The sequence below is a fragment of the Carettochelys insculpta genome, chromosome 20, assembly GCF_033958435.1.
Source record: "Carettochelys insculpta isolate YL-2023 chromosome 20, ASM3395843v1, whole genome shotgun sequence".
Lineage (NCBI taxonomy): Eukaryota > Metazoa > Chordata > Testudines > Carettochelyidae > Carettochelys > Carettochelys insculpta.
The window spans coordinates 20,883,565-20,906,288 of record NC_134156.1 but is presented as its reverse complement, the minus strand read 5'-3'; the positions used below and the strand labels follow the sequence as shown (position 1 = coordinate 20,906,288).

Sequence of the window (22,724 nt, the reverse complement as noted above, 5' to 3'; positions counted from 1 at the left end):
TTTTCCTGAGCTGGCTCATCCCATCCCTTCCTAGCACAGTTGCGTGTTTGACGATTGTCTCTCCTGGAATGACACTATCCAAATTCTCACTGGCCACAAAGAAACACGCTTACGCTAACACAGGTACAAAAAAAGAAATGCTTAATAGCCCCATGCAACTAAATCAACACTGCAGCAAAACTTATTTCAGAGCAATCCCTCAATGGGTTTTTGTCATAAATGGGACTTTCCATTGTTATTTTGAAGTACTTTGAAGTAGCCGTCAGTGTAAGGTGCCCATTAGGTTTTAACTACGTTTCTGCCCTCGTTTGGAGGGGAGAATACAATAGAAACACTTGTGTGGCATTTCTTCTGAAGTAGTTCATTTTGGGTTTTTTTTTTCCTTTCTTTTCAGGAAAGCAATTCGGGCTGCTTTGAAAAATAAAGAGCAAGGAGCCATCTTAACCACCCATTACATGGAGGAAGCTGAGGCAGTGTGTGATCGAGTGGCCATCATGGTGTGTGGGAAGCTCCGGTAAGCTGCAACAGCGATCATTTAATAACAAGATGAACACTATAGAAGTTCTCGGGGAACATGCAAATCTTAGGGAGCCAACCTCATTGATTACACCCTCTACTCTACATCGAGGGTTTAAATTCTAATAGAGCATTTCCAGGAAATTCCCAAGTTGTTTCCTCTCCTGCCCACCAAATGGTATAGAGACGATAAGAGGGGTTGAAGTATTTACTGGAGTTCTGCTGTGGACAGCTCTGGCTGAATTTAAGCCCTGATATCTGAGTTCCCTCTACGTGGTTTCCACCATGGGTGGAATAAATGTTGTTATATGCACTGAGATGCGTGAATGTGCACCACCAGTAGAAACACATGCTGCCCACAGTAGGTGGCTCTGGGTGCTCTGCTAATCATCTGGACAGCACTTTAATCTCTCCTGGGTGGCTGTCCAGGCACTCAACTTACAGAAAACACTACCTGGCACCTGCTGTCATAAGAGGAACAGGTCAAGAAAGTACGTCTCTTTGCCCATTAAGAAGTGTTTCCCTCTGTGTTGCTTTCCTTGCCTCCAGGTGCATTGGTGCTGTTCAGTACCTGAAAAGCAAGTTTGGCAAGGGTTACTTACTGGAAATTAAAGTTAAGGACCCAGCGCAAATTGATCGCCTCCATATGGAGATTGTGAGGATCTTCCCACAAGCAGCTCGTCAGGAATGGTAACTGTAAAATACGTCAGGGTCCTCCAAAGCCCTGTAAGAATTACTTAGTATATCATTCCCACTAATGCAGTTTGACAGCAAACTTACCATCAAAGATCTCTACTTGGGTTACAATTTCTTGCTGGCAAGCTGATTAGAGACTGTCATTGTGTCTGGGCCTTAAAATAAGATACGCATCCTTCTTATACTTTCTTCCTCTTTAGCCTCCTCCACATGAGCCAGACGCAGTTTGACTTTAAGGGCCGATTCTCCAAGCGACACACAGGACAGTATGTGCCTTTTCTTTCTCCCCCCCCAGGGTTTCCTCTCTGCTGGTTTACAAGATACCCATGCAAGATGCATTGCCTTTGTCCCAGACGTTCTCCAAGCTAGAGGCAGGTAAGAAAGAAACTCGGAGCAAAAGGCGGAGAGCACTTGAAAAGGACCCGTAAAGATGAAACCTCTTTGTTGTAAACGGTATCTTCGTTTCCCCACAGCCAAACGAACCTTCGGCCTGGAGGAGTACAGCTTTTCTTTGAACACCTTGGAACAGGCACGGGATTTCAGCATTCTATATGGGTCTCCCTACCTACTGCAAAGCACTAAGAGGGACAGTTGGCACATGCTGCAGAAGGTCCCAGGGAGCAAAGGAGGCAGCCAAGCAGTGACTGAATTTTGGAAGGAAAAGAACGGGGTGTTTACTGGAGACAAGATTCCTTTTCAAAATTCTACAGGGCATAATTATGGCTGTGAGGGTCAGAGGGTGGTCCAGTGGGCAGAGCCATGCAGAGGAGTGAAAGGGCAAATGTTGCCTTCGTTTTCCCCTGCCCGAGTACCCATATCATGGGTAGCTGTGTAGTGAGCAAAGCAGCCTTTGCAAGCCACTGCTCCCCAGAGCTCCACTCCTCTTCAGGATTGGGCAGCACAGCTATCCTGGGGAACTAAGAGATGTGCATGGGTGGTGGGTGAAACTAGAGCTGAGGGACACAAGCCCTTAGCCCCACCTCTTCCTCCTGAAACCCCTCCTGAGACCCCACCCCTGCTGCTTATGGCCCCCTGGGAGCCGTCCCCCGATCCCTCCCTGGAGACGGGCAGCCCCCTGCCAGCATGCCCATCCATGGCTCAGCCCTCCTTGGCCTCCTCTGAGCACAGGCAGCCCACAACCATGTCTTCCCTTCTGACTCCTGAGAATAGGCAGCCTGTGGCCCCAGCCTTCTCTCCTCCACCTCCTAGAGCGGGGAGGACTAACAGTGCACAGCCCATCCTCAGTTGGGAGGAAGCCCAGGCAGGGGACTGGGAGAGTCACGTTGACTGGAGAGGCAGAGGGCAGAGTGTGGGTGGGGCCAGGCTGGCAGTTTGGGAAGGCATTACCTTCCCCTGCCTCTGATATCCACTGCCCATGGAGATGGGCTCATCAGATACAAGGCTGATGCAGGGCTGATGTCTACCTCCTGGGGCTTGGAGAAATGAGCAGGGAGGTCACGGCTGAGTCACAGTCTGCTTTGTGAGCTGCTTGTTGAGCAGCACAACGATGCCTGGTTTGGTGCACGGGGCGCGCCTTACCTCACCCCCGTGTGAACCAATTCAAAGATAAAACGCTGCTCTGTGAAACGTGCCTGGCAGTTTCTGTCAGGCTTCGTGGTGTGAACAGCCCCGGTAAAGAGCCCCTCGGTCAATTCCAACTTCACAAAGCTGGACTTGAAATCTGTCTGCAGCACATGGAGAAGCGAATCGAAATAAAACTAAAGACTTCAAAAGGACAATGGCCTTTTCTAAGGGTAGGCCTACACTAAACCTGAGAGTCAGCCCTAGATCTGCAGTTGTGGCTACGACCATTGTGTAGCTGGGATCGACTTTACCTGGCCGTTCTCTCTGAGGGAGGTAGACAGGAGAAACTCTCCCATTGACCTCCCTTACTCCTCACGACAGTGAGGAGTACAGAGGTCGATTGTCGAGCCCTGATAGTCTGATTTCACATGTCCCCGCTAGGTGCACCACATCAAACCCAGGAAGATTGACCCTGACTGGGTCAGTCTCCCGGTAAATGTAGATATACCCTAAATGTTGCCCCAACCTTTGCTGACACGGTGAACAGGAAATTAGAGACCACCTGCAGCTGCTTTCTTAGGAAGGCCGTACCAGTAAAAAACCTGTTCTTTGTTTTGATCAGTTTTTGAGGAAATTACAATCCCTTCCATTGTCATCATAAAAATAACAAGTGTTTAATGAATTTGTTATCAGTCACAGAAAATAAGCAGAACTTTGTTCTTGTCCATTGCAGGTGTTCTTAGAACTCTCCCGGGAGCAGGAAATGGATAATTTTGATATGGCTTTGGAAGGAACTTTTGAATGGAACAGACTTCAGCAGGACGACCTTTAAAATCACTAAAATGTTCTATGATATTTTAATCTGTATTAATGTGTACGATTTAATAATACCCATATTTGCTGGCTTTGCCACACATTTATCAACATAATAAAAATTTAGGGCACGTCACTTTGCTGCTTCTGTGTTTTGGACATGGAAATATTTTTTTTTCCCCAAATTAGCCTCCATTTTGAGAAGGCTGTTTTTAAAGGTGAAGACGCTGGGGGTACTCAGGGTGAATTGCTCTGCATAGAATAGGTGCTAGAGAAAGTCCAGTCTTACATCCGTGAGAGAAGTCATTAGTGATGTTGACAGATTGGGACCATTGGTATGACAGTGGAAGCACGCTTTGAGGTGAAAAATTAAAAAAAAATGGATATCACGTTTTAGCAAGAGGTTTGTGCTGTAGTTAAGATGTCTTCAGTCCCCACTATCCAGATGAGGCACTGGGTCAGATTTTCAGGGCATACAAAAAAACACAGAATTGTCAATGGAGCAGTGAGAACAGGTAGACTCTGCCTTCCACTTTTACAGTTACAGTATTATACAAACCATGCAGCAAGCTCTGTGTGTTCATGGTGCAACACAATCATGAAGACTGAGCTTGGAAGTCATCGCTTAGGGGATAGTGCTGCAGCACAAGTGTGAATGGGAGTGACGTGTCTGGTGTCACTGTTGTGTTCCTCCCCAGCAGCCATCAATGCCTCAGGGACTGACTGCAGCCTCTCTGCTTCAGCCCCTTTGCTGTGAACCTCTCGGCTTCATAATCACTGATGCCCTTCTCACCTGGCCTTCGTCCACTTAAGCCTGGCTTTCTCAGGTGTTGCGAGATATGCAGTTTGTCCTCTCAGACCCACTTTAACGCCTTCAAAGCCTGTGTAGGGCACATGCTCTGGATTGCCAGCCTGGAGACCCAACCCGTACTGAGAAAGTCAAATTGTGCTCTTTCTGATAGATACCTTATCACCAGGACAAAGATTCTTCGGTGTCAGATGGCAGAACAAGGAGTGATGGTCAGAAGTTGAAGAGGGAAAGGTGTAGGTTAGATATTAGGAAAAACTACTTCACCAGGCGGGTGGTGAAGCATTGGAATGCGTTGCCTAGAGAGGTGGTGGATTCTCCATCCCTTGAGGTTTTTATGTCCCGGCTGGACAAGGTCCTGGGTGGGATGACTTAGTAGGGGTTGATCCTGCTTGAAGCAGGGGGCTGGACTAGATGACCTCCTGAGGTCCCTTCCAGACCTGTGATTCTGTGATTCAGGCCATGTTCTGTCATCAGTAAGATCCCTACAAAAGCCCCTGTCATCTAATTTTGCCCTGGGTTACACATGCGCAACACTGTTGGGCAGTTAATCCAGCCACCCCCTGAGTTATTTCAAAGGAGTCTTCTTTCAGGATGCTGTGCCGATTGTGTGGTAGAATCGTGGCTTAGCTCACCTGTTCCATCATAGCTGGGTGAGGAAGAATAGCTCTCATTTCACTCACGCCTAGCTGTGTTGAGTGTGCTGTGCTAGCAGGAGGTTTCTTTAAAGGGGAAAATCGGGGGTTGTCTCTCCAGCAGCTTGAGCAGCAAAAAAAAAAAAAAAAAAAATTGAATAACTTGAAGGAACAATGAAAATTTGCTCAATTTATGGAATAAGAGACACAAAAGTTCTACAGAACCAGCTCTGCTTGTCCCTGAAGGGAATAGCTGTGTCTCTGAAGAGATGGGGGGCAAGATGGTTGTGTTGGTTTTCTGGGTAGAAATGTGTGTGAGTACAACAGCTTTAGCTGAACCAGTCGCTGACGTGCTCCCTGGGGACTGTTGTCAGAGGGGTAGCTGTGTTAGTCTGTATCCACTAAACATCGAGAAGTCCTGTAGCACCTTGTAGACTAACAGATATTTTTGAGCATAAGCTTTCATGGGCTAAGACCCACCTCATCAATAGCCCATAAGGTGCCACCAGACCTCTCGTTCATGGGAACTATCTGACCTCAGGAAAGACAGGAGTGGACACAGGTAATTGGTTGAGCAAATTGTTCCCCGTAAGCTGAGCGCTTGGGCAACCACCCAGGAGAGAGTCAAAGGCCACCCAGCTAATTAGCAGAGCGCACCGAGTGCCCAGAGCCAGTATCAGGTGTTTCCACCAGAGGTGCACATCCGCACATGCCTCAGTGCAGATAACGAAACACGTTCCGCACGGATGGAAAAAATTACAGGGATTACTGGTTGCGTATCACAGAAATTGTGCATGCGCTGTCTCTCCCCCTCCTTCCCCCCAAACACTACCACAGAAGATATAAGGATCAGAGTAGGCAGGGATAGCCTCAGAAAAAGGGGCACATTGGAGGAGGCACAATGGAGGAGGAAGGGGATATGGCTGGGGCATTCCTGTAGGCCAAGGTATTCCCGGATTCCACAGTAATTTACGTGCAAGCTAGGACATTTTTCCAGACTTCTGTAACGTAAGCCAGGGACAGACAGAGCCCCCAGAAGACTTCAGTTTGGAGCAGGAACAAAGTCATGTCTTCACACTCACCTGCCTCAGTTTGTTTACTGAACTCGGCTCTGACCCAGTGGTGAATTTAATCCTCCTTCTCCCGGCTCCCACACCCAACAAGGGTTTGTATTTGCATAGAGCTCAATCCTGCAAGCTTCTCAAGCACCAGTGAATTTGGTGGGAGCTGAGGTCACAAAGCTTTTTCCCTAGGAAGAGCTCAGCATCTTGCAGGATCAAGCTCATATTTACTTGTCGCTTTCTTGGACTGGTTTTCGGGGCTTTGACCTTTGCCCATCCTTCACTTAAGCTGAAGAGTTCGGAGGCGTAGTTCTAAGGAACTGTTGATTGTAACTTTCCTGGGAGTGTTCTCCCGGGCTAAAATTCTTTACGATATTCTGAGCTCATTCAAAAGCCCACAGCTCCAGCACTGCTAGCTAGGAGAACTAGTCGTAAGGGAAGGGGAGGGAGTAAACAACTGAGAAATATGGGAAACTGTCACATGAACAGAGCATTTTGTCAGCATGACAGTTGAAAGAATGTTGTTTCCTTTCAGTGACTGTTCTGAATAATTAGCCCTGGTGTCAAAACAGCTGTGCAAAGAAACAAGGAGTACATTTTCACTATTTTCTCAGACTTTTCCAAGAGCCCCAGTTTCCTCCCTCAACACCGGCTGTCGTGAAGGTAAGTTTATTTCTGCCCTTCTGTCCAAGCCCCATCACTCTATTAGTCCTCCCCATGCTATAAAATCTTTAGTGTTTACTGATGCTGTATGTGGTTATGCTCAGGCAGGTCTTGTTTGATGGATAGCCAGTTTTGACCACATGATTTTATATCAGAAAATGCCATTTTGTAGAAACTGAAACTTTTTCATGGGAATGTGTCAGATTTCACTAAAACTTTTGTTGAAAGAGGTTCCTCAGGTCCAGGATGGGATTTCTGGTCAAAACCAAAAAGAATTGTATTCCTGATGGTTAAGAAGTCCTGCGGCACCTTATAGACTAACAGATAGTTTGGAGAATAAGCTTTCGTGGGCAAAGACCCACTTTGTCAGATTGCATGTGACGAAGCAGGTCTTTGCCCGTGAAAGCTTATGCTCCAAAATATCTGTTAGTCTATAAGGTGCCACAGGACTTCTTGTTAGATTCAGACTAACTCAGCTACCTCTCTGATAGTGGGTGGTTAAGGACTCACATGGGCCGTGCGATACCCAGATTCTAGTTTTAGGCCTGATGAACATTTATACAAAATAGAATAACAGAAAAGTTTGCGAGACTCATTCCAGAATAACCACTGTCATGGGGCATCTGGACAGTTATCTGGGACATGACAGACTGGTAAAGTAATGGTTGAACTTGCATTTCCCACCTTGTCGGGGACTGATATACCCATCGCTTGTATTGGGGTGGGTGCATTTTTTTCCCATTAAAAAAAAAACTTTGAAAGTTCTCTGTCTGTTTCTTCCTGAGGCAAAACAGGAAAAAAAAATTAAAATTCTGAAAAGTTTTGCAGGAGAAGACCATGATGAACCTGACCACGTCTAATTGGAAGTTCTACATTAGCAGATTCTGCTCCTCTCAGGAGTCAGTACTCGTTCTCGAGGCTGGGTTTCCCTGATCGGCTGCATATTCTGTGCTGAGAGAGGCTGAGGAAAAACTATCATCTGTCAGAAAATCAGACTTTCAACTAAACAATTTCTCCATTAAAATCTTCACACGCACCGATCTGCAGAAAAGCTTACATTTGCAATTTGGGGCTGCCGCTGCCATGAATTTTGGGAGTTGAAGTTTATTTGCCTCTATCCCCATTTTCCTGTACAGAGTCGGTTCCTCAGCTGGACTAACATCTCCCATGATGCTCCAGGGCCAGCAGCTCCCACAAAACACCATCAGAGCTCACCACCAGGGGGAGCCATGGGACACTGGGAGGAGATGAGCCCACAGAGGAGAATGAGGCCATGAGGCACCTAAATGAAAACTCCCACCAGGCATTTCAGCAGCATTTCCAAAGTGGAATGTTTGGTTTCCAGCTGAAATGTGACTGATGTTGATTTGTTGCTGCAAATTTGAAACTTTTTGTGGGGCTGGTGCTGCAAATGTTCAGCTAGCTTGCATGCTGAATGCCTCTTAACTTGAGCTGAATTCAGTGGAAGTGAGAGTTTCTTGGTGGTCCTAATAAACAAACAAGCAGGCCCACTGAGGGGTGGCAGGGCTAGGACAAAGGAGGCTTTTGCCCAGGAGCCCAGATGATGGGGGTCCTGGCTGCAGCTGCCAGCCCTGCAATGGGGCTAAAGCAGGCTCCCTGTCTGTCTTCTCTCATGCTGCTACCAGATGTGGCTGGCACCATCACAGAGGCCCCAGCGAAGGAGTGAGGAGCCTTTGAAAAATGCCCTGCCCTGAGCTCCAACTCTGCAGCTCCTGTTGGCCAGGAACTGAGGCCAATGGGAGCTGCCAGGGCAGTGCCTGTGTCATTGGCATATGGAAACCCATCCGCTTAGGAGCCAGTGCCAGAAGGTTGTATGCTGTCCCCCTCATCCCCTCCTGTCCCCCTGACTTCCCTTCCTGCCCTCCAGCCCCCAGGATCTGCCCCAGCCCAGAGGCAGCACCCACGCTGCCTCACCCCTCATCTTCTCCCAGCCTGTTTGAAAGTGAGTGAGGGTGGGGAAGAGCATTAAGTATATGAGAGAGGGAGTAGGGAATGGAGTGAGTAGGGGACAAGGCCTCAGGGAAGGGCCAGGACACAGGCAGAGCCTCAGGGGAAGCTCAGGGCAAAGGTCTTTGGGTGTGTAAGATTAGACAATTGGCAGCCCTACTGGGTGGGCATGAGGAAGGCCAGGCACCAGCCAGTGAAGGTGCAGCACTGCCCTAATGTCAAAAAGTCCAGGTCTACACAGGGGCACACACCACAGCCTCTGCTGGGAGTGTTTTCCTTTGGTATCTTCCTTTTTCACCAAGAAGCCAAGATGAGTCAAGTTTCAGATGCCCTGTTTTCTGAGGGTGTGTCCTCTTTCCAGAACAGCCTGTGCTGACATTTCCCAGGAAAAAAAAAAACATATTCCAAAGCCGCAGCAGGCCTAATTGAAGCAAGATTTTAGTAAGGCGAGAAAATGAGAAAAATTCATATTAAAAGCAATCTAAGTTGTCACAGCTAGTCTGGAAAAATCACAAGGCTCAACTTAGCTAGGTCCACTTCTGCTGCAGTTATAAGGCAATAAAAGGAAGATGTTACACTTCTCAGCATTCATTTTTTTCCCTCTGATCTTGGTCAATTGGTCTATGGGGCTATGTCTAGACTGCAGCCCCCTTCCAGGAGACCTCTGGTATCTTGGCAAAGGAGCATGTCTGCTTTTCCGAAAACAATTTCGGAAAAGCACATGAGTTCTTTCACTGTCCCTGTAAACCTCGTTCTACGAGGAAGAAGGGGTGGCCCAAAAGAGGATGTTTTTTCCAAAATTTGACACCGTGAAGATGCGCCAAATTTTGGAAAAGCCTCTTTCCAAAGCACAGCAGGAAAAGATAAACACATTGCAGTGTGCAATTTGCATATCTTTTTCCAACAGTTCTTTGTAGTTTAGATATGCCCCAAGACACACACACATTCTTACATTTCTCTTTGTTGCAGGTGTTAAATTTACTCATTTTTATGTCCTGGGTAAACCATTTTAAAGGGTATCCTTGCTCCAGGTCTTCAAAGTTACTTAGGCTTCATTGTAAATGAATGGTAGTTGGAAATCTAAATATCGTTGAGCAACTAGATCCTATTTACTTGTATTATGCAAATATTTACAGACATATTCTATTGGACTTCTAGCCCACGGTGTACATCTTCCATTCGCCCTCGGCATTTGTCTGAAAGGAAGATGCTGGTAATTCTAAAGCCTTTGTCATGTAAAGAGATGGGGTGGTGTTTTCCCTTTATTCTCAAATTGTAGGTTTTACTCAGTATTACATATGTTATTGACACACTCCCAATAATCTTTCTCAGGTCCTTGACAGCAAATAGCAGACCAATGTACTGACTCTCCTATGAATACATTTAAAAAAAAAATATCTACTAAATACTCCTGCGACATGTAAGCACTTGGCATTAGAGATGAAAATAAGAGGAGCTAATGCCTGCCACCAGAGGGAAAGCAGATATGAGGGTCCCTTTATGAGGTTCCTTTTATGAGACATATGGGTGACAGACCCACAAAATGAAGCCCAGATGCTCCAAGAAACACATCCCATATGACTTGCAGCTACCCACATACCACACAAAGTGCTCTGTTTAGTTGTACCCAAAAAACAAACAAACAAAACCAAAAAAAAAAACACTTCTCTCTTTCTCTCACCCCACTGCAAGAATGCTTTCTGGACATCAGTGTGTGTCAACAAACTGGGGCCCTGCTATTAAAGCATATACTGGTGAAATGGAGGAAGAAAAAGCAATGTTTACAAGCAAGTTGGAAGAGCTGGGGTTTTTTTCTCAAGTGGCAGCTGGGTTCCAGCGGAGAATTTTTCAATAGGCAGCCATCATGGTGTCAAACTGCACCTGCTAGGAAACCGGGCAGGGGACAAACTCAGTCCCACGTTTCCATCGGTAACCATGAGGGGAGACCATCCCTATGTGTGGCACAGTGGCCAAGGTATGGCTGTATGCTGGGAACTTCTAGGCAGCTTTGAGCTCTCATTCCAACACCAAAGCCGGGATCACCAAAGGTATTGAGGTACCCGCCTTGCCCTGATTTCAGCAGGGCCCAGGTGTCTAAATACCTTTGGCAATCTTGGTCTGAGGTTCTGCAGGAGCTGTGCTGTGATCCGGCATCGGCATCTCTCTCGTTCTTCAGCTGCTATTGACCACTCAGTGCTCTTTGTATTTCATTGGCTGTTTTGTTTGCCTCATGACCAGGCCGTTATCTGTTTTAAAAAAGTGGTGGTGGGGGCACACTATGCATTGAATGGCCAAGAAAGTGTGCAGGACAGAATGAACCTGGAAAGCGCTTCGTAGCAGAGATGGAGCTCACCCACTTGAGCTCTCTTCTCTCTCCTCGGGCTTGGCATGTACGTCATTTCTAGTCCAAGGAAGCTGAAGAGAAAATAATGTCACTGGGTGATAAAAAATTACATCCATTGCAGTATGGGTAGGGTTACCATATTTAAAAAGGATGACACCGCTGAGAGGGAGCGTATCTAATCAGGATCTACCAACTCACCTGGTACTGATGTGTTATAATATATATAGTACATCAATACAATGTAAGTTGGTAGATCCTGATACAGATACACCCCTCTCAGGGGTGTTGTCTATTTTTGAAGGTCAAATATGGTAACCCTAAATGTGGGACTCTTGTCCACTGTTGCAGAAGTACTTGAGAAAAGTTAGAGTTTATTACTACTACTTAACCCTTGTAATCTATGTGGAGCATGGGTCATCTACAGGTCTCCTCCACTTCATTCTGTTTTGGGACAAAACTTGTAGCTGGCTCCAGGAATAGCCCAGTTGTTGTCTTTCAATCTCAGTAGACCTTAAACATTGCCTGAGGTCTCCTTCTTTTGCGTTTTCCTTGCAGGTTCTGTGTGAGAGCTTGACGGACTGTGCTGGATGATAGTTTTCTGAGAGTGTGGCCTGGCCATCCCCACTTTCTTCTCTTGATGTCAGTGTCAGCTGGTTCTTGTCCTGCTCTGTTCCAAAGCTCCTCATTTGTGATGAAGTCTTGCCATTTGATGTGAAAGATGTACCTCGGGCATCAGTTTACGGCTTGTGATTTGGAAAATTTTTTGTATGCTAGGCCTTGCATCCATCATATTTGTGTTGGAGATCAGAAGTTTTATCTTTGCAGATGTTATTTGTGAACTCCCTGTTGCCCTCCTTTCAAACCGAGATGAAAGCATGAAAGAAAAGTGCACAACACTACACATAACTGCCTCACTGACTCGACTGAGCTTTAACCATGGAAAGATCAAGACAAGGAGGATTGGCCAGTCCAACACCACCATTATCAGACTGGGAGGGGAGGATCTGGAAGATGTGGAGCAGTTCACCTACTTGGAGAGCATTATGGGCATAGATGGAGGAACAGATGAGGATATCAGTGCCAGGATAGGGAAAACAACAACCGCATTCAAGACTCTCCACCCCACATAGAGTTCAAAGTCAGAGTTTCCCATTCTAAGACCTCTGACTTCTTGAATGAATGGCGGCACCTGAGCTTTGACTGTGTGCTTTGCAGCATGACCCAGGGGTGGGGGTTACATAAAAAATAGGCAAGTACGTAAGGAAGCTCTGTCATGGCATAAGCTCTTTCTACAGGGCAATATGGTTGGTGGCAATGTTCCCAGTAAGCTCTGTGCTTGTGCAGCTGCTTGGGAGAGATAGCTGTGCCACCCAGCTGATCAGCAGCACCCACTGCTAGGCTTGTGTTTCTTCTGGTGGCATGCATTCATACAAAGAATCAGAGAATACTAGAACTGGAAGGGACCTCAAGAGGTCATCAAGTCCAGTCTCCTGCACTCATGGCAAGACCCTCTAGTCAGGGGTCTGCAACCCTGCAACTCCAGAGCAGCAATGAGGCTCTTTAAGGACTTCTTTGTGGCTCTGGCACTACAATTGCAAAGTTTAAAAAAGAAAAACTTCTTGATTATTTTCAATAAATGGTGACCGTCTAAAAGCCCAACAATGAAATACTCAAATGTAACTGTAACCCTTCTGCCAGAAGAAGTCAGCAGCAATCAGGGCCAGGTTCAATATCTAGGGCTTGCTCTTCATCCATCTCACATAGAACTGGCTCGAGCCCTGACCCAGTAGCCTGGGAAATTCACACACCCCCGGGGTGCCTTAGAGAGGCAATGCTTCGCCACTCACAAGCACAGTCTGAGTGTAGAAAAGAAACTTCTAATGAAAAAAAAGGCAGGAAAGTCATATGGCATGAGCTTGGAAAATACCACACCCAGAGTTCATAACTACTTCTCATGTAACTGTCCCAGCTCAGAAGAATTGAGCTGTGGCCCTTGCCTCTCAGGGTCACCAGTCAGCCAATCCACACACCCAAACTTTCTTCGTACCCCCCTTTTCAAATGTTGCTGCTCCTCCTACCTGCTGGTTGTGCCAGGCATCTGTCCGTTGCTGACTTGTGGGTGTTGCTGTAGGCAAAACCCTGTGATTCCAGCTCATATTTGTATTCAGCTCTGGGCCTAACCACAGCATCTCAGTATCCACCAAGGTGGATTCTCACAGAATAGCTATAGACCCATCTTTAGGTCTACCTGTGAACATTGGAGGAAGAATTACTCAAACCATTCTTTCAGTCGTATAGCCAAAAGACTTCCAGCCAGCCGGTTTAACCACTATGCCTCCCCACCCCTTTCACACCCACACAATGCTTTGAGGCGGGGAGCCCTCTGTGATCCATATCTTACCTAGTAGTGACAACTACCCTGTGGGCCCCACAGCTTCAAGCATTGTTGAAACTCCACAATTCTTACACGGGGTGGTAGCGTAAATTGTGACTTTACAACAACATGTTGTTTACAATAGACAAAACCTCCTTGCTTTGCCTGCTCCCATGAGGCTTTGTTTATAAGGCATTATATATGCACACCTTTGTATTTTCATGCAAATGATCTCTGCAGAACACATTCCCCAACCCCTTCAGCAGTATTGAGTGCCTGCTGGTACCTTTCTTACATAACTAGCAAACGATAAGTGATCGCAAAACATTGGGTAACTCCCCCTTTAATTTGCACAGTGCATTGCATGACGTAGTACTGCATCTGTGTTTTGATGGTGTTGCTTAAAAAGCCTTGATTTTGAAAAAGAAAAGGAAGCTTGCAGCATTCCTGCTGTGAAGGGCAACATGCATTTTAAGAGAGAACACTGAAATTAAACGGGAATTAAAATTGGCATAATTAAAGTGGAGCAGGAATGGCTTCAAAAAAGAGGAAAATCGAAGAGGAAAACAGAGAATTTCAATCTGAAATCCTTTGCATTCATATGAAGCTGGGCTGGACTCCCTTAAAGTCTCATTTGCAAAAAAGAAATTCACCAACAACAAAACCTACAACCTTAAGAGGCCTTTTCTCAAAACACAGTGTCCTTTTGCTGAACAGTATCCAGCTGGAGATGCCGGGGGGGAAAAAAAAGCCATGGAGAAGCGACTACACAAAGCAGAGCAAAGGAAGAACACATTCACTAAATGGGTGAAATCGCCATGTAGCATAACTGTAACTAGTTTTGTGGCAACTCAAGAGATCGTGAAATTAGGAAAGCCATTTACAGATGGCACATATAAAAAAGTGTGCTTTATCCAAGTATTGGAGCAACTGTACAGTAATTTCAAAAACGAAATTGTTCAGAATGTACTGTCCTCCAGAGGGAGAGAAGCTCCATGAGTGAAAGTAGGGAAGCTAATGGTACAAATGCACATGTGAAGTTTGAGGAAATAGAATCTGTAAAAAACACTTGTGAATATCCTGCAGTAAATACGCATCACATTACAAATCATTCAACAGCAACAAGAAGTCCTGTGGCACCTTATAGACTAACAGATATTGTGGAGCTTAAGTTTTAATGGGCAAAGACCGACGATAATGGGCCATGTCCACCCTGATTGAATAGACCTTGTCACCTCTGGCCCTCCCCTTTACTGACCCCCTCTTTAAATCCTCCTCTGAACCCCCTCCCACACTCATGGATCTGATGAAGCGGGTCTTTGCCCACGAAAGCTTATGCTCCAAAATATCTGTTAGACTATAAAGTGCCACAGGACTACTTGTTGTTTTTGAAGGTACAGACTAACCCGGCTACCTCTCTGATACTTGTCATTACAAATCAGTGTGTGTGTGTGTGTGTGTGTGTGTGTGTTCTTAAATTGGGGTTACAAAAAGTATGGTTTGACGTTATTAATTAAGGACCATCTCATATTCACGTGCATTGTGGGTCTTGAATTACTGAATGTTTTACCGAATTCAAAAAAAAAATGGCTCTTCTTTATATTTTGGTTGCTGACCCCTGACCTAGGAGTTGTGGTTGCTGTTAATAGAGTAAAAACAACAGACTCAGTTATCAGCAGTTTAGCAGAGTGATGCCATTACTCAGTATTCTTCATACTGTTGGACCTCCAGGCTTTATTGTGTGTGGAGGCGCTATCCCGAAATAGCTGAGCACTAGTGTGTCATGTATTTTGTGTGTAGATGAGCTATTTTGAAATCAGCTATTCCAAAAATCTCTTCCAGAGTAGCGTATTGCAAAATAAAGCTGCTGTGCAAACATAGCTTAGAAGACCAAGGCTGATGTCAAGGGCAGATTCTGTCTCTTCAGCAATATTTGTAGGAGTCAATGACAAAAAAAAAATTAAGAAGCAATGCGACACTGCTGCTATTACTAGTCAGGCCCACCAACAGCGGGATAAAGGTAGCAGTAGCCTCTAAACTCCCTTGAAACGCCATGGAGCACTGTGCTGCTGCTCCACGCAGAGCTAGAAGGAAGCATGACTGCCCTAAGCCCTGCCCCTTCCTCCCTTAGCCTCGTCCCTTCCTGGGCAAAGAACGACCTCCCTTCCACCTGCAGCTTTCCCCAGAGCCCACAGTGGCTGCCAGCGCCACTATTATTAGGAGTACTTGTGTCTGAGTTATTCATCAGTTACAACTTCAACTTTTTAGGGACTACATTTTTTCCACTTGTAGTGAATATAATCCTAATAACCTAATAGCTTTTAATCTGAGTGATGTCTGCCATGTTCCAAGACCCCTGGTCTGGTCTTCAGTGTAATTCCAAAGTTAAACACATCAGCTATTAAAACTTCAGCTAAGGAGCCAAGACTTTCTATAGATGGCTATAACAAGTTCAGAGCCTCTTCTACGTGCAGAGGTTCAGTCCTGCATCATTGGGAACTGCTGCTTCCTAGATTTCTCCTTACCCCTGGAACCTTAAATAACTACCATTGCTGGCAACACCATCTTCTGTCTCTACCAAGCACAGGCAGATGGCCCCAGCTCTAAGGGGCAGTGACGGGCATGGACAGAGGTAAGGGGGTGGGTAACACCTCAGCATCCCCACTCCAAAAATTGTTCCCGTGCCGCTGGAGAAGCAATATTTTATTGGACTCTTCCACTGGTGAGCAAGACAAACTTTTGTGTTTACACAGTGCTCTTCTTCACCTTGCCCGTGCTTCCTGTGAGCATTGGCAGCCTGGCATTCTAGCAGTTTGCCAATCAAGAGGCTTTTTTGTATGTCCTGTGCAGCCAGGAACCTGAAAATAACAGAAATTCGGTTGGGAGATTTGTGAGGGTTTCGCTATGTCCAATACTTTGGGGAGCTAAACGTTTTGATTTCATTCCCGATTTTCATTTTTCTGCACCTCCCCATCTTTCTTAAAAAAAACACAGCATTATTTTTCTCCCTTCCCCCCCCCACCCCATTTTGCCCTGCGATGCTCCAGTGTAATTTTGGTTTGCAAAAAGGACAGTCTCTTTTCATTGTTGGAATAGAATATTTATTTATAATTCTCCCATGCAGTTCCAGTTGTAAATTGGCAGTTTATTCGTGTTAAATAACCTATTGATCTCCAGTTGGTCAAAGCAATTTTTTTCTTAGTTCCATACAATAAGTAACTGCCTTAAAATGCCAAAGCAACCTAAATAAGTCTTACTGTTTAAACCTGCCTCAAGGGTGCTCTGGTTTATTTGGTCTGCACATCCAAGATAACAAATGACTTTCATACTGCATGCAATTGGCTATACTTCCTCCTTAGTTCTGAGCAAGCATCTGAGAAAGTTAAGCAGGAACAGAGATCCTGTAAACCTTAATAAGACACCAAATGGCATGTATTCAGTTAAAGCAACCGCCTACTCAGCCAGCGGTACAGGAGCTGGACATTGCAATTCAAGAGCACCTTCACCACTGAGGTAAGAGAGGAATAGGTTTTCTACCACTAAGAAGGATGTATCCTTTTGGAACTAGAAAATCCAACTGAATGCACAGCTATCCACCTGCTGGTATCTAGTGTTTCACTCGTGTAATTAAATGAAAAGAGACTGGAATATGCCGTCTTTACGACTGTAAAAATAGCTTGCTCTTGCTTCAAAAGCTGCAGCCATTGAAAAAAGAAAATAAAAGTTCTGGAAGGCGATGAATTATTCCCTGTCCTTAACCTGGAGTTGAGCAATCCCAGCTGTAATCTTCATAGTGGCCCCCTGTTTCCGCCTTTTCCTGGCCACATTTTCTGTTTGAATCGGAGGTACGTTGTATAAGAGACATGGGACCCTGTGGTGAGACGTTTTCCCTTCAATGAGAATCATAAATAGAAAAGTTTGCAAACCCCTTTGTGTGTCTCTCAGCTGCAGCATTTCTGACGTTAGAGGAATTTCTGAAAAGGCAGGTAGCTGGGAGCCATAGCTATTCTTTTAATTTAAATTGATTGGCAGGCTTCATTGAGTCTGCCCATGTGCTCTTCTTAACTGCTTCAGGAGACGATGGAGATTTGGCTGTGCTGTTCTCGCAAAGACGGCACGGGGAACAAAGTTAAAATACCATGTAACCATTTTGAAACCATTTGATTTTATCCAACGGGGTGGGAGGGAACAGTATATAGATATGGGAAGGGAAGTACTCCTTTGGCTGTAGGAGCGTCTTGCATCCTTTAAGAAAAAAAGATCTGCCAAGCCATTCATAAGGAAAAAATCTCACTGAATCTCTTATGTAAAGGGGGAAGGGAGCTACAAGAAGCAGGTAGCTGGCTCTGCACTCTGTGTCTCAGGATGGACTCAGGGGAGAGAAGGAAAAATAACAAGAAACCCCAGCAGACAGCGCTCAGCTGGTCTAATCCGTCCAGTTTGAAAGATTTAGGCAGATCAAAAGCAAATGCAAACTTTAAGCCCTTGGCTAATCAGACAGAAGCTTCCACCTGCTGGGGAATAGGGCAAGCTCAGCTGCGTTACTCAGTACTGAGGGCCGAGTTACAAAGGATTATGTGTTTCCTGTCTCTTTGTAGGTGGTCAGATTATGCACTGTCTGGGCTGGCATATTTGGAACAGGGCTCAGATATTCTTATAAACCAGCTATGAAGATCTGGCAATTTCACCTTCCTCCAAATGTCTCTCCTCCCGTCTCTCAGCAAGCGGTCAGGAATAGGTGGAAGAATAACAAGAAGTTATAAATTAACAGATATTTTGGAGCAAAGAGCCACTTCATCAGATGCAGGAGTGAAGTGGGTCTTTGCCCACGAAAGCGTATGCTCCAAAATATCTGTTAGTCTATAAGGTGCCAAAGGACTTCTTGTTCTTCTTGAAGGTACAGAATAACACAGCTACCTCTGTGATACTTGTCGCCATGCAGGTGGACGAATAATACCCTCGCGAATCCTTTGCTTACCAGAGAGAAAAGGCGGCCCCTCAGAAATGTGCTTTGTCCTGTGGCTGTCGCTCACATACGGCTCTGGCCCTTCTCGTTTGAGCATCTGAGCCCCTCGCTGTCTTTAATGAATTTGTCCTCCCAACACAGTGCAACAAGTAGGGAGGTGCCATTATCACCGCTGGAGATATAGACTGAGATTTATCCAGGGGCCAGAGCTGTCCCATCCATGAGAAGAGGCGCAGTGTCCACCCTGTGCTTTTGGAGGTCCCACAGCAGCCACCCTCTGCTCTGCTCTGTCCAAGCCTTCCATCCCACGGAGATCCGCTTCTGCATAGCAGTGGGAAGCAACTCGGCTCCTCGCTGCCCACAGAGAAGCAGGGCTCAGCTGCCTAACAAACATAAAAAAAAAATTATTCTACCCATGGATGGAAAAAAATAGAGGGAAAACTGCTTCCTATCTGTGTTTATTTTGTTTTGTTTTAATTACCGGTGTTTGTGAATGATCAATTCTTACATGCTCTCTCTCTCTGCCTCCAGCTGGGAAAACTATCCTTCTTCCCTATTTGAAGAAAATGCGTTGCTTTTTTGGCTGCTGTCTCAGTCACTCAGACACCTCTGGCTAGAACCTTTATACAGATGCTGATCTTCTTTTAGGAATGCTTTAGGCATGTGAACTAGAAGCTAGGGGGGAGCATGCAAAGAAGAAAATAAACCTTTCCCTGCTTTGATTTGTAAACTAATTCACGTCCTGAAATGACCAGCTTTTTTTCCTTATCAACTATGTTCAAAGGCTCTTGCCAACACAGAGAGATGATATAACAGGCCAGATTCATCTGATGTAAATCAACGTAGCTACACCAAGACGTGACAGCAGGAAGCTGACGCTCTGCTTCCAGAACTGAGGGCCCTTGATGGTCTCAGGTGCCAGGAGAAGCTCAAGTGAACTCTTTTTCGCTGTATTTATCTTATGTTTGAAGACTCTCTTTCTGTTGTGGGCAGTGACGGTACATCAGAATTGGCGGTGGGTGTTTTGACAACTCTATGGATTAGCGGTTGCTCTTTTAATTTGTATTTCACCTTCACAGACTGGAGAGAAATGCACCTTATCTGTCCCATTCTTCCAAGCAATGCCATTTGCGGGGGAGAGGGGGTTACATGAGTCAGGTAGTACATGTATGTGAACAGATAATTAGCTTTTCTTTTCCAGGGCCCCAAATGTTACCAAACTCCTGAGCAGCTTACTATGGGTTCCATGAGTGCCGTGCTGATGAAAAGATATCATCAGTTCACTTTAACTTTGACCTTAGGCACAGTTTTCCATGCACAAAAAGAGCAGGGCAATTTCATGTCTGATGTGAGTCGGGTGATAAGTTTAGGTTTGTGGTGAACTGAGATCTACTTGGATAACCCAGAGCTCCTTTCATGCAGTAGAGTTTTGATAGGCAAGATGGTCTTGTGGATAAAGAGAAGCCAAGGAGCTATCTCTAGCTGTGCCACAGGCTTTCTGAGAGACCTAATCATTTAATCTCCCAGTGCTTCATAGACTTCAAGGTCAGAAGGGATCACCATGATCATCTACTTTGCCTGCCTGCACATTGTAGGCCACAGAAGCTCACCCACTCACTCCTGGAATCTCAGCTTCTTTCTCTGGACCATGCAAATAGGACACACAGAACAAAAGGTGAGATTAAGGGTAAGTGATTGGAGTTAGGGCTTGAAGGCTTAACTCATTAATGATTGTGAAGTGCTCTGAACTCCTCTCCAATTATTTTCGTATTCATTTCACGCTGCCTAACTGTCACTTATATTATACAAAGAAGGGTTGATTTACTCTTGGGAGATGGTCCAGATGGGTGCTCTTCAGGGGAACGTAGGAAAACAAAGAAAGCCACATTATGGTCATAATGTTCCCATTCCCTGTACTCACCCTCTTGCATGTCTATTTTTGCCAATGACCTTATTGTCTAAGTTTGAAAAAAACATTAGAAAGTTCGTCGCTGACAAAGTGGGTGAACAGGAACTTCTCAGTGTGTCTGTGTTACCATTTCATAAGTCATAGTTTCTTCTGGCCTGAGAGTCAATCAGCATCCTGGGAACAGTCTATAATAGAACTCTCTGCCCCACTGAACAGCCCCTGAATTTCTTGAGTATCCTGTTTGGAGACAGTTACATTAATGCAAACTAGGAACCTTTAACTTGGCATCTGGAGCATCCACACAGGGTGCGTTACAGAGCAGCAACTTGGTGCGTGTTGCTACTTTAGGTTTCCCACATTTGATCTTTCAAACAAGAGGACACCCCTGAGAGGGAGTGTAGCTGTATCAGTATCTACCAACTTACCTCGTATTAATGAGATATTATTAATATACACCTCTCAGGGGTGTTCTCTCTTTCTGAAAGTTCATACATGGTAATTCTAGTTACAGAAAGGGAGTGCGGAGAATAGGACAAGAGGAGAAGTAGATTTGTTCTGTGCTGTAGGGCTTCTCCTGCTCCCCAGTTCCTCCTGTAAGCATGGATGGCTCCTCTGCTCCTCTCCCTACCTCTCATATGAGCCTAGGGCTTGGTCTACACCAGGCAGTTGAGTTGACTGCTGATAGGAAATTTTAGCTACTGCCATTGTGTAGCTAGAATCGACTTATCTGCAATCGATTTACCTGGCGGCCTGCACAGAGGGAGTTGGAAGGGAGAGTTTTTCCCATCAACCTCCCTCTGCGAAGACGGCCCGGTAAGTCGATTCTAGCTATGCAGTTGTCCTAGCTAGCAACTCTCCCATCGACCTCCCTTGCTCCTGGTGGTATCAAGAAGTACAGGAGTTGACAGCTGGCCCTGCGTGGTTCCATTTCACACGTCTCTACCAGGTGCAGGAAATCGAACTTCGGAAGATCAACCCTGACTGAGTCAATCTCCCACGTGGTTGGGACGTACCTGGAGAGGGGCTCCAGAACACTCTGCTGCTCCTCAGGAGGCGTGGAAGGACAGCTGAGGTCCAGCAGGGGGGTGCCCTTGTGACCAGGTCTGGCCTGGAGCCACCAACTGAGGAATAATGCAGGAAATTACATATACTGTAGGTAGAGGCTCAAAATTCAAGGCCCTGGGCCGCAGCGCTTGGTCTCCGGCATTAATCCAGCCTTGCTTCCCTCTGAGCCAAGGAACCGTTTGCAGGATGAACCTGTCCTACTGTAGCTGCCTGGTCGTTCTTGTGGTGCTGCCAAACAGGCACCGGTGGTGGGGAAGAGGCAGGGGAAGGCCATGCCTTTCCAAACTACCCAGCCCCACCCACACCCCACCTCCAGTCTCCTTCCCCTTCAGTGTCTCTCCCCCAGAGTTTCAGGGAGTCGAGGATGGGGCTGGGTTCTGCCCTCCATCCCTCTCCCCAGTGCTCCTGCCAGGGCTAAGGAAAGCTGGGCCGTGTGCCACCCATGGGCAGGGGAGTTGCCTGCCCCTACAATGAGAGGAGGTGCTTGGCTCCCATGGGTGGTGGGGTGGGGACTTGCTTGCCCCAGCCCTAGTTCCATCTGCCACCCATACAAAAAAGTGTCAGAGGGCAACGAGGTTTGGTCATTGGGAACTTGGTTGGAGCTGAACTGGTGACCTTGAAGCCTCCCATAACCAGTCAGGAGGAGGAGGAGGAGGAGTCCTGCCTGCTTTTTGCCCTGGCCTTTAGAACTGGAAAAATGACCAGCTGGCGAGTTTTGTTTCTTGGCTCACTTGAAACACTTTGTTCTGCTCTCTGCCACCCCTGTCCTGACGATTGGTTTGCGTATGCTTTGTGCTTTCAGGAGAAACCACATTTCCTCCCTGGGCTCAATGGCCCACTGTGTCCACCACACATCCTCTGCTTTTCACATTTCTTTGCCTGCAAGGAATCTGGACAAAATGTGAAGTGGCAGTGTAAAATAAAGGGGGCCTTATTAAATCCTAACAAATGGGCAATCTCTCTTCCAACAACACTGAATGCTCTCCAAAACCTAGCACACACTCAATAACTATATGTATAACATGCAGATTTTTCTGGGGACAAACATCCTGTTTTGTTAGAGAACACTGTGCTGGCTTGCAGGCTGGCTTCTGATTACAGTTCAACAGAGAATAAGGAAGATGTAACCCTAGAAACAGTTATCTTCTCAACGTGCATTGTTTTTCCCCGAAGGCTGAATTAAAAACAAGAAGAAAGAAACAAAGAAAAGTCTCAGTGACAGAGAAGTTTTTATGTCTCCTCTGGAACCATGGGCTCTGAATACAAACTGGCTGCCTGCTTGCTGACAGCACAGTCTTAAAGGTTCAGAACGCAGCATGCAAAACCCTAAAAATGTAAGAATCACACAATATGGCCCTGATTAGGCCTCATTTGGAGTATTC

General features: G+C 46.0%; 1 protein-coding gene across 2 annotated transcripts in view; it reads left to right on the top strand.

Annotated features, from left to right (window-relative positions):
* LOC142023714 (ATP-binding cassette sub-family A member 9-like) overlaps positions 1-3,685 on the top strand; it is a 79,740-nt gene extending 76,055 nt beyond the window's left edge. For both annotated transcript variants that reach the window (XM_075014964.1, XM_075014963.1), the window contains exons 35-39: positions 395-514; positions 1,066-1,206; positions 1,508-1,587; positions 1,686-1,741; positions 3,470-3,685. In XM_075014964.1, the coding sequence (XP_074871065.1) occupies positions 395-514; positions 1,066-1,206; positions 1,508-1,587; positions 1,686-1,741; positions 3,470-3,568 (496 nt within the window). In that variant the 3' untranslated portion in view covers positions 3,569-3,685. The remainder of the gene's footprint in view (positions 1-394; positions 515-1,065; positions 1,207-1,507; positions 1,588-1,685; positions 1,742-3,469) is intronic.
* Positions 3,686-22,724: the final 19,039 nt, after the last annotated feature.